We start from the raw sequence: 12,463 nt of genomic DNA on the forward strand, positions 1-12,463 counted from the left end.
GCCAAACAGTAATCTTTATTGGTCTTTATTGGCGCGGAGCGATTTTAATCGTACAAGTAGTACCGGCTATGCGTTATTACTTTGGAGCGGTTATTATTTGAAAAGAACGAACCTGCAAATGTCTCAACTGACCAATCAGAATCAAGTATTCCAGAGAGCCGTGTAATAACAAAGATTAATAAATATACCATAACAAATGTATTGCTTATAGTTTGTTCATGTTAGTTAATACATTAACTAATGTACCTTATTGTAAAGCCTTACCATTATATGCTTAATAATTATAAAGAATATGTTTTCCATTGATGTATAGTTTGTTAGGACAAGACAATATTTGGCCGAGATACAACTATTTGAAAATCTGGAATCTGATGGTGCAGAAAAATCCAAATATTGAGAAAATCGCCTTTAAACTTTTCCGAATTTAGTCCTTAGCAACACATATTAATAATGATCATGAAATGTTTTATATATTTATAGTAGGAAATTTACTAAATATCTTAATGGAACATGATCTTTATAATATCCTATTGATTGATCAAAGGTTTTGGGGCATTTGCGGTCTAAAAAAAAGTGAAATGTGAGCCTTTTTGTGATGAACCACATCTGGATTTACTCTACTACAAAATTCATCAAACGATTGATTTGAATCCATGCAAAATGCCATTTTGACTGATAATGTTATATTCAATGTTGAAAAGCTATTGTTTAAAAAAAACACAATAATAATAATAATGTTTGATCTAAAAATAGAAGCCCCAGAAGTAACCCTGCAAATGACGCAATATTGTGCTTACTCGAAACTATTTCAATACGTCAACTTCAAACAATCCTCTGGCGATGTGAAACACTACCAGGACATATCAGAGCATCCCAGACTGGTCATTGAATATTTAGTCGTACAAAACTGGCCGAGTTTCAAGTGCTGATGGGAAACATACGGTCGGTAACAGTGAGTGTTCAGTGCTTGTTAAGCACCCAGCAGAGTCGCATGTAGTTTCGAGCCCTTATTCTCAAACTCTGCCTTCAACCAGCAGCATCTTTCCCTCCCCATTCAAGGATCTCACGCTTGGACGAGTGTGATCTCCATCTGTCTGCTGCATTTCACGACCTGTGCTTCAATATATTTTATGCTGAATTAAGCCCTGGGGGCTCGCTTGAGTTCAAAGGATTGCACAAATTTGTCAGGTACGTACTTGATTTCATAACAGTAGCGCATGTTAAAAATTCATTACAGAGTTTGTTGTTTAAGTCCCCTTTGGGATATCCTTGGAAAACATTTTGATGCTTTATGCATGTCCTTGTCTCATGTTTACGACTATTTGATCTGTTTAACAGAAACATGGATGGACATTAAAAGCTATTTTTTAAATCAGGATATTTTAGTAGATAAGTCAAACACTGCATCTTTTTTTAAACATCAGATGCAATTGGATTTCATGTTGTTACTACATCTTCCAAGTTTTTATATTCGTTACGGAGAAGATATTCCTTTAAAAGTGATTTATTAGCAGATGGTGTTTGCATTTATTATTACAAGGTGTAGGAGTTTTCCATGGGATCAAACCCATCTTGCATTGCTAACGCAATGCTCTGCCAACTGAGCTACAATTGTAAAGCCATTCAGTAAGATTGAACAACCTGTAATCAATTCCTATTGGTCCATCTCATTTTGATGCTAGCTACTAAACCAATTAAGATTCCTTGTTGTCATTTCTGGTTACAAATTCGAATTATTCACACGGTCACGACAAACGTTAATTTAATATGTTAATAAACAAAGTAAAAGGCAGCATCACATTTGTGAAAAAAATCAAAGTGTTTATGTCCACAGGTGACGACAAAAGCTGCACAATGAAGATTTTTTTACTGCTCACCTTACTGACATTATGTCACGCCAAACCATACAAGCCAGTCAACGTCATGGACTTCATGACAAATGACATCATGCAACAAGATGCGGATGACGATGATGACGACGACGACGACGACGATGACGATTATAAAGATTACGACGATGATGACAACTTTGTGTCGGACTGTCCTGAATGGTGCCGGTGCTCCAAGAAAGTTCTCCAGTGCTCAGATCAAGGTGAGCATTACTACATGTAACACCTAGGCGGAGTTTGGGGGGGCCAGGGGGGCACTGCCCCCCATACCAGAGCCAATTATTTTTTCCCTGCGCTAATAATGAAATAAAAATGAGAATTGATATTTTATTTGTCTAACTTAATATTTTAATGAGTAGACTGAGTAGCTTAACTCTTTCCCCGCCAGCGTTTTTGAAAAAAGTTGCCAGCCAGCATTTTTCATGATTTTCACAAAAGTTTAATGACTTCCAGAAAATGTTCTTCTTTAAATATATAAACAAACAATATATCAAAAGAAAGAACAGACCCTCTGCTTTCAAAAAAAAAAGTTTCCTCATACCTTCATTAGTTCTCTTTTATCACCTCTCAAATATGGGTACGTTTCTTCAAAAACACCCAATTTTGAGCAATGAGCTGAGATAATTACATTTTTGTGAAGGACTTTTGATAGAGTTCAGATTCAAAGGGATCTTTAAAACATACACAGAGTTATTTCTCTTTCACGTGAGGCGCTACTTCCGGGTTGTATCCACCTGATGGATAATAGCGGTATTGCGGAAAGCCGGAAATTCTCATCATTGGCAGGGAAGAGTTTTCTCTTAATTGACAACTTATCTCGTCAATGCCGGGGAAAGAGTTAAGGCTAAAATAGTTTTAATTCATTTAAATCATAGTTTAAAACCATGAAATATCACAAATCTCGAGTATTCCAGTACCCTTGTTTGTTAACAGGTGCCCCCCCCCAAGCACAAACGCAAAACCCAACCTATGGTGTTACGCAAAAACAACAAAGTGTATATTCTAGTGTACAAAATTTCACATGGATTGAAGTTGAGTAGGTTATGCTTAAAGATTTTACAATGTATACATTTAACTAAAAACGATCTGATTTTGTTGCTTTTCAACTAAGGAACCTAAAGCAGGGGTCTCCAACGTGGTGCCAAAACACATTCTATTAATTGTCTCAATTGTAATATTTATTTATTACATATTTTTTATATTAGCTTGGCTTGGTTTACGTATGTTAACATTTTAAACAATACTAAAACATATCAACAAATAAAACAAAAAAGTTTTGAGTAGACTATATCCAAAAGTACACTGTAAAAAATACTTTGCTGCCTTAAAAATTTTTGTTGAATCAACTCGGATTTACAAGTCATTTCAACTTGACTTTCATTATCTTGAATAGAGATGAGTTGTTATAACTACAGGTGAGTTGTTATAACTTATAAAATTAAGTTGACTTTTCTCAACTATATTTTATAAGTTGTGACAACTCACCTCTGTAGACATGACTTGTAAATCTGAGTTGATTAAACAAACAATTTTAAGGCAGCAAAGTATTTTTTACAGTGTTGCCATCCAACTGTTTTATCCTACCGAGCCCCTAAGGTGACATTGGAGTAAAAAAATCTAAAGTTTAGTTTCATGTGCTCACGTTAAACCTTCATGTGCTCACGCGAAACCTTCATGTGCTCATGCGAAACCTTCATGTGCTCATGTCAAACCTTCATGTGCAGAATTTTTTTTTAAAGCAAAAGTTTCACGTGCGCACACAATAGTAACTAAACATGGTAGTTTCACGCGATAGTTTTACGTGCGCATGCGATAGTTTCACGTGCGCACGCGATAGTTTCACGTGCAAACGCAAAACTACACTTTATTTAATTTTTGCTCCATGTCCCCTTAGGGGCTCCGTATTATCCATTGTGGTAGCCCTTGCTCACAAAAATGTTGGAGACCCCAGACCTAAAGTTTTGAATCAAATAGACCGTTGAAAAGTTGATCGTTGGCTTTACAGGTCTGACCAAGGTGCCAAAGAACATTCCAGCCAACACGGTGCTCATCGATCTCCAAAACAATGACATCACTGAAATCAAGGAAGACGATTTCAAAGGCCTGGATCATCTCTATGTAAGCACTAAACACCCCTTAAATGCCTGAAGAGCCTATTAGAGCAGTGTCTGGTTATACTCGGGTTGAAACGAGGACATCTGGAGACATCCCGGTCCGCAGGGAAGTGGATATGTGGTAGCGCAATTTTGTGAAATTACACACACATATTTGGGTGTTATTGATTTTTGCATCTGCTGTGGTTTGTTTCATACTTGCGGTAAATATTTGCTCGTGATTTGTGGTAAAACGGTCACATTTTCTTAGTGTGAAATACCAAAGCCATAACAGCCAAAAATACCAACAAGTTTCACTTAAACTTTCCTAAATATTCATTATTACTCAATAAATCTCACATGCTGTATTAGACAGCAAACAAAAGTCTCATGACAACCGCATTTAAATACACAAGACGTGTGTGTAATTCCCCAAATTATCATTCGGTTTGTGTGCAAATGTCAGGGTAAATAAACAAACAATGTGTTTTCAAAACTCAGAAATTGACTGACAACTGTATTTAGCTTGCATTGAGTACAGTATGTAGCAAAACTTTATACAGTCTAGTAGGGAGTTTTACCACTGTACTTTTATGTATTTGCAGGCTCTGTTTCTGCTCAATAACGAAATATCGAAAGTTCACCCCAAGGCTTTTCGCAACATGAACAAACTCAAGATCCTTCACCTGTCGTACAACGTGCTGACGCGAGTCCCCGAGAATCTTCCCGTAAGCATTCAGTCTTTGAGACTGCACGATAACAAGATCAGCAAAATCCACAAAGGAGCATTTAAAGGACTGCAAGAACTAAATGTTTTAGGTGGGTCTCACAATCTACTAAGTTCTAATCTAAAATGAACATGGTTGATGTCATGGCCTACTAGTTTTATAGCATGCATGCTTTTTTAAGTTGATAAAAAAAATTTTATTACTGTGGGCCTAGTGTTTACACCTTGTATCAAGATGTGTGATGTACCAAGCACAATGTTTTTATATCAGGTTTAGCTTCTAGCGCATACCCACAGTGTTCGGCGTGAACTTTAGGCTTTCACTGATGAAACTGAAGTGGCTGCTCTCCGCTTCTCATTTTTGTGAGCGTGTGAAAGTTACATCAATTGCTCTGAAATATCAGAGAGAGCCCTTACACAGCTCTTAAACACCACGTGAATGCGTTTCTCTCATACAATTGTTATCCGATTGACCAAAACGCATCATAATAACAGGTGTAAACAAACTCCATGTAAAATCAGGTTGGTATATCTAATCAAACTTAAAGACTTGCATTATATGCATGCCTAACATAAAAGTAAAACAGCTGAGCACAAATATTATTAGAACCAATAGAAAACTCTGCCCCCTTGTGACTACACAGTGCACCTACAGGCCTAAACTCTGAATAAACTTGGCTAATACATATTACATTTTTATCCATTTGGCAGACGCTTTTATCCAAAGCAACTTACAGTGCATTACAAGGTATACATACAAGATATAGATAGATATAGATATACAGTCCCGATCGCATGATTCAATGCATAATCATTTCTGCTCGCAAAATATGTGGGGCTTGCATGATTTCATAATCTTTGCATTTTGGTAGCAAAAAGCCATATATATCTTTGCAGAAAGTTGAAAATGTTGCATTTACTTCACACATGCGCAGCCATGTCCCCTGTTGTCATCAGAATGTTAGGAAGTGACGTAATTAGGCGACGTGAACATCAATGAAAAGAAACAGTTTTTGCAAGTTCACAGTTTTTGCAAGTTCCTGCAATTTCATTGCATAAAATTGCATAAACATCTTGCATATTTCATTGAATTTTTTTAGAAAACGTGCCGCAAGGTCAAGGTTTTTGCCCGCAACAATCACAAAAAATTGGGTGACTTTTGGGGACTGGATATATACATATTCAGGGTGTGATTTGTGAAAAAATGTATGTTTTTCAAAATATTTTTATTTATAAAAATAAACCACATGCTTAAATTGAATATATAGGGTATAAGCTTTTTCTTGTAACAGTTGAAATAAAATTTGATGCACTTTGTCCCAACAGGGATAGAAAATAATTAATCAAAGAAAAAGAGGGCGGATAACCCCCCTATCCCCCCAACAAATCACACTCTGCATATATACTGATGAAAATGTACACCTTGTAATGCACTGTAAGTCACTTTGGATAAAAGCATCTGCCAAATGCATAAATGTAATTGTTTTCCTCTCTGTAGAACTGAGTGCGAATCCTATTGATAACAACGGGATTGAAGCTGGGGCTTTCGATGATATGGCGACTCTTTACCTGAGAATAGCCGAAGCAAAGCTTACAGCTGTGCCTAAAGGTAAATAACATAACATGAACATAACACTAAAAACCATGATGTCTCCTTATTTAACACACCGGATTTAACTCCATCAGCTTGTTAGGGAGACATGTTTACCATTTTGGAAGGAGGCTGATAAGTTGAATTAGGTGTTTTAAATAAGGAGACATCTAAACTTTTTTTGGTGGGGGTGCTTGATGATCAGGATTGGGAAGCATGGTCTTAGAGGAACGGTCCACCCAAAAAAGACTCACATTTATGTAGCTCAACACCTAGAAAAACACCCTGATAAAGTACAGATACTTGAAAAAATGTAAAAGTACTTTACACCTCTGAATCTTTGTAATGCAAAGTCAATAATGCATTCACTAAAATTCAAATACGACTGCGCCATCTAGTGATGAACATCAGCAAACTGCTAGTCATCAATGTTATTCATCTTCAACTTACAGATCTCCCATCATCGCTTACGGACCTTCACTTGGATTATAACAAAATCGCCAAAGTGGAATCTGAAGATTTTTTGCGATTGAAAAGTTTGCAAAGGTAAAATTGTGGCATCATCACCACACATTACAAAATACAGACCAGTCACCGTCTTTAACCCAATGGTTTCCAGTGGGTGATTCTGCCAGATGGACATTTTTATTTTATTTTATTTAACCTTTATTTAACCAGATGGACCCTCTGAGATTAAAAATCCCTTTTCAGGAGTGACCTGGCCAAAATGGGCAGTACACAATAGTATAATCTGCATAAAAGTGAAGATTGACATCTTGTGTGTCATAATCAAGACTGTTTATATAAATAGTAAATAAAAGGGGACTCAACACAGACCCTTGGGGAACAATTTTATAAAATATATAACTTTATCATCCATTCTATGTAATCGAAAATATAGTAACCACTGCCTTAACTGAAGTTAAGTTAAGCCGCCTTTCCCAAAGTTCGAGAAATTCATGAATTTTCTTTGGGGGGGATGTACCCTACATTAAGGGGGGTCTAACCCGAAAAGCTTGAGAACCACTGCCTTAACTGAAGTTTCTTTTACAGTCTGTGGCTCGATTTCAATCAAATCAAATTTGTGGAGAACGGAAGTTTTGCCGGCATTCCCAAAGTTCGAGAAATTCATTTGGACAACAATAAGCTGAAGAAAGTCCCTCCAGGCTTGAACAACCTAAAATATTTGCAGGTAAATAAAAATTGAATCACCTCACTTCACTCACAGTCCAAGATACAAAATGCAGTATTTTGTTTCGCATTTTGTACGCCATATAATCACATACAAAATAAAAGTTTGTGTTTGCATAATATATGTGTGTGTGTGTGTACTGTGTGTGTATATTATGTATATATAAATACACACATGTATGAATAGAAAACACACACACACACACACACACACACACACACACACACGCATGCTAATGTTTCATAAATACAAACATTAACGTGTGTGTATTATATATATATATAAATATTATATATATATATATATATATATATATATATATATATATATATATATATTAGGGCCGGGACTCGATTAAAAAAATTAATCTAATTAATTAGAGGCTTTGTAATTAATTAATCTAAATTAATCGAATTATAATCTCATATAAATATTTGACCTGAGAACATTAAGAAGTATTTTTACATGGATTTTTATGAATAATGACTGAATACATAAGCTTAACAAAATATTGTTTATTTTTGTTCAACCAAGTCGTTGTACCCGGAGTCGGGCTAATGTCCATGCTAGCTGCTGTATGTTTTGCATTGAGATGATACTTGAGGCTCGATGTGCTGCGGTGATATGTGAATTCCTTGTTGCATATCTTACACACAACCATGCTCTTATCGACGCTTACCAGTGATGCGCGGGTCAATGTATAAACAACCCGCCCGCAACTCGGACCGCAAAGAAAAAAAAATATATATTATACCCGACCCGCTTCCTGGCCCGCATTTCTTAAAGTAGTCATTTGTTTAATAATTGCAGGGTTCGGGACTTCTCAGGTTTTGACTGTCTGTGTTCTGGTACCTATGTGCGCGGATGCCCCACCTCGCGTATAAAAACAACAAAACATAATATACTATATAGCCTATATTTAAATTAAAATATATAAAAATGTGCATAATATATTTTTTAAGTTGCACATCGTTTATAGGTTTCTTAAGTGGGATTCGGATGTGAAAAGCGCTGCGTAATGTACGCGCCTTTAGTGTTACCATTGAAACTTAACTAAATTAAAAAAATAAGAGGTGATATATAGCTTTAGCCTACATAAATGCTTATTGCTTTAATGTTGCGAGTTCCTCTTCAGCTTTTCTTGCTGTTATGTTTATAATAGTTCATTGTTCAGAGTTCATATTGATGATCTTATAGTCAATTTAAAAATGTTCTTACAAACTGACTCTATTCGTTTAACTTTTTTCCTTTACCTGCCGTCGCTGTTCTCTGTGCGTGTCCTCCGTCAAAGTAGCCTATTAAAATTAATATGAAGTTGATTTTTAGAAGTCTTAAGCACACCGCAAATCAAACGTGCTGCTACATTATGCTCTAAATGCGCGTGTAAATTTAATTTCTGGGCACTGCCAGGCTGATTTTTTGAAAAGTAAGTGATATAGGCTACTCACTGCATGTTTTGGCATTCGGTAGCATATGCATCAATGAGATGCACGGTGTTGCTTTTAATGTTCTTTTTAATTTATATTCACAAAACCTAACAACAAAACATTGTTTATAATTACGAGACAAATTATTTGAAACGAAATTCTTTTTAAAGTAGAAAACAAAACTTAAATTAAACTCGTAATAAACTAATTAAATTAAACAAAACAACATTACAACAATATTTAAACCCAACAATACTCAAAATTAACATATAACAGACATTAGGATACATGTTAAAATAATCTGTAGTTTGTTGGGAGATGTTTATTGGGCAAAACCTCCGTTGCAAACCTCCATTTACCAGAATAAATCATTTTTTACTTTGAAATTGATGCGTTGTCACGTTAAAATCAGCTGTTCGTTTAGGTTCCCTCTACTTTTATTTACACTGCATCACAACCCCGGAGTTCTCGAACTAAAACAGGGTCTGCAGCATTTACGAATGACTCTATTAATAAGTGCGATTGAAATGCGTTAAAATGTTTAACGCGTTATTTTTTGTGTAATTAATTAATCTTAATTAACGCGTTAAAGTCCCGGCCCTAATATATATATATATATATATAAATAAATAAAAAAAAATATATCTAAATCTGTGTCCTCTTTTTCTCTTAGGTTATATACTTGCATGCTAACAGCATCGGTTACGTTGGAGTAAATGATTTCTGCCCTTCGAGAGCCCGAGTAAAGAAGACCCTCTTCACCAGGATCAGTTTATTCGCCAATCCGGTAAAATACTGGGAAATTCAACCGCCCACTTTCCGCTGCGTCTCCAGCCACAATTCGGTGCAGTTGGGCAACCACAGAAAATGAGCAGGACGCCACTTTTCCACTGGAGGGCAGCATTTCTAAGCAATATCAATAAACTTCATCCTAACGCAATAAAATATCATTTTATGGGGTGATGTACAGAACATTATCTAAATCAAATCTCGAGCAACTCATTACTTGAATTTGGTGAGGATTTGCATGACTATGGCATGTCCGGGACGTCCTGTATGATTGAATTGGGCTTTTTGAAATCCTGTAAAGACAGATTTGACTACACTGTGTGCAATAATTACATAGGTTTACTGTTTACATTCAATTCCAATAAGGTGCAGAATTTAAAGTTTTTAGATCAATTCAAGTCTATAAATATTTGTTAGCTTAAAGAAACGACTGTTAAGTCGTTCATTGTTTTAAAAAAATACTTTTTGTATTATATGAGAGCGGGCATTATTCATTGGTACTGGTGTTAAGTGATGTTTTATGAACCGTCTAACAGCAACATCATTGTTAAAATTAATTCTGATATTGCATGCTATGTTGTTTGTGTAAAACAAAAACAAAAATGTCTGAACATTGATCAGTGTGGATAACCTGCATGGTTGAGGATGTAAAAGACGAGTTACCAGACATTTGCAAAATTGCGTTTGTTAGCCAGCTGTGCTGTCTCACCCAGATGTAGTTTTTCGTTAATCTCAATAAATAACCATATTTGTGGTCTGTAAATGTTATTCAGAGCAAATGTATAGAGCAATACGACAAAACGCCAGCAGATGGAGACTCGACATAGCAGCTGGATAACTGAATACAACCCCTGATCTGAATCATAGCAATTTATGAAAAGAAATTGGGTTTAATAAAGGCGATAATTGTTGAAATTGTATATTCAGTATATAACTATTATGTGTAATACAAAAACATGTGAACTTGGTGCTAATGTATATTGTTGCACATTAAAAACATCCTATAATAAATGTGTTATTTCTCATATCATCTCAGCAATTGGTTCAGACCAAGCAAGTATTCAAATGTTTGCCATCTATAAAGATTATTCGATTAGATAACTAAAAGTTAAAGGGATAGTTCACCCAAAAAGAAAAATTCAAAAAGTTGTTTCAAACTGAACAGATCTGGGGCACCATTCACTTCCATTATTTTTTCCTCCTATGAAATTCAATTGCATCCCAGATCTGCTTGGTTATAAACAATCTTATTTTGTATTTATACAGGTTTATACAAAATGAATACATTTTAATTAATCATCATTTATGCAGTTTAAGTTAGACATAAAACTTTCATTCTTGTGGCATAGAAACTTAATTCAGTTCTAAATGGGTTAAGCAAGAGAAAAGACTAAAAAACGGGTGGGGGCGAGAAAGGGAGAGGGGGCAAAAGAAAGAGGAGAGCGAGAGAGGCTTTGCTCAGGAAACATATGGAACAAATCTTCAGGTTGGCCTGATCTGCTTCTGCCACGTCTTGCATACCGGCGTCTCCAAAAAACTCACAACAGGTTTGGATCATTCTGGGTCTCTGAGCCCCACAAAACAACCTGAGAGATTTGGCCGCACACATACAGTATCTGTGCTATCTTCATACATAGTCGCTTACAGTACTTACAACCGATACGGTTCCTCCTCACAGTCAGCGTGAACCCCCCCTACCCCTGATGAATCAATCATCATTAGTCTACAAATGATGGGCTGCAAAAGACTGCCATTTTTGGGGGGTCTGTCTGTCTACGAATCCAAGTTTTTTCATTACGCTTCTCTCCAGAGTAAAGAGCATTTAACTACGATAGACACCAACCACCCAGCAAGTTTTAGCAGTCGCTTACAACACTTTAAAGCCTCGGTCTTTAGATACACATCTGTGGATTGCTTTGTTTTTTTATATGCAAATGGTCCAGCTGTGGCAAACATACTTGCATGCAGGTAAAAGTAAGAACAATTTTAAACAAAGTTTAACATGACAAATAAAGGCAATAAATAAAGTCTACTTATCTTATCGTTAGGGGCTACAGGGTTCCCACACCTTAGTTAACTTCAAATTCAAGGACTTTCCAGGTAAATTCAAGGACTAAATGTGGGGACACATTTCAAGTGAGAGTAAGGTTACATCGTTTTACCTTTTAAGATACATTGTTACAGTTCCCTTTCGAGGGAACTCGCGCTGAGTCACTACGGTGACACTTTGGAGACGTCTCCAGTGGTAAGTGTGTCTGAATGTGTATATCAAATTCAACCAATGGTGAGGCTTCACGACAAAGACAGGGTGACGCGGTGGCCAGGAAGTATATCACTATCTGAAATATTGACAAAAACGACGTTACAGGGACGCAGGACGTATGGCAAGGGAGACGCAGCGTCTCGTTCCCTTCTCAGGGAACAACAGTAACATACTTAACCCGAGACGGGTTTCATGTGTCAAACACAACTATGCAAAAAAGCATTATGGTGTGAATCAACATTTGCATACAGAAGATATAAGCATTTAAAGCGAACAGTTTAGCACGTGTGCTTAAAAAGTCTAGAATTTGTATGATATTATTCTACACTACACAGGGAATAATATGATTTTTTTTGCAGAAAACTTCTTGCATAAAGTATATTCAGGCACTTTTAATGACCTGTATCTATGTATGTATATTTTCAAAAACTTCCCAGGGCCTTAAATTATTTCCCCCACAAACTTTCAAGGATTTCAAGGACCCGTGGGAAC

At 36.1% G+C, this 12,463-nt stretch overlaps 2 protein-coding genes across 2 annotated transcripts in view; one reads left to right on the forward strand and one right to left on the reverse strand.

Moving 5' to 3' along the window:
- Positions 1-12,463, reverse strand: part of cenpp (centromere protein P) — an 83,146-nt gene that overhangs the window by 33,271 nt on the left and 37,412 nt on the right. The gene's annotated exons all lie outside the window — the stretch shown is intronic.
- Positions 842-10,719, forward strand: aspn (asporin (LRR class 1)). Its single transcript, XM_055218570.2, has 8 exons — positions 842-1,188; positions 1,835-2,092; positions 3,895-4,007; positions 4,588-4,801; positions 6,208-6,318; positions 6,753-6,846; positions 7,354-7,492; positions 9,593-10,719. Exons 2-8 carry the CDS (start codon positions 1,855-1,857, stop codon positions 9,788-9,790), a joined length of 1,107 nt encoding a protein of 368 aa, XP_055074545.2. The 5' UTR covers positions 842-1,188; positions 1,835-1,854; the 3' UTR covers positions 9,791-10,719.

Source organism: Misgurnus anguillicaudatus, chromosome 23 (assembly GCF_027580225.2).
Source record: "Misgurnus anguillicaudatus chromosome 23, ASM2758022v2, whole genome shotgun sequence".
NCBI classification, from domain to species: domain Eukaryota; kingdom Metazoa; phylum Chordata; class Actinopteri; order Cypriniformes; family Cobitidae; genus Misgurnus; species Misgurnus anguillicaudatus.

Excerpts from the sequence above, each read along its gene's own strand:
- aspn (XM_055218570.2), top strand. The coding sequence starts at position 1,855 with ATGAAGATTTTTTTACTGCTCACCTTACTGACATTATGTCACGCCAAA. Across the intron at positions 4,802-6,207 it reads GCAAGAACTAAATGTTTTAG|AACTGAGTGCGAATCCTATT; the intron begins GTGGGTCTCACA and ends TCCTCTCTGTAG. Across the intron at positions 6,319-6,752 it reads GCTTACAGCTGTGCCTAAAG|ATCTCCCATCATCGCTTACG; the intron begins GTAAATAACATA and ends TTCAACTTACAG.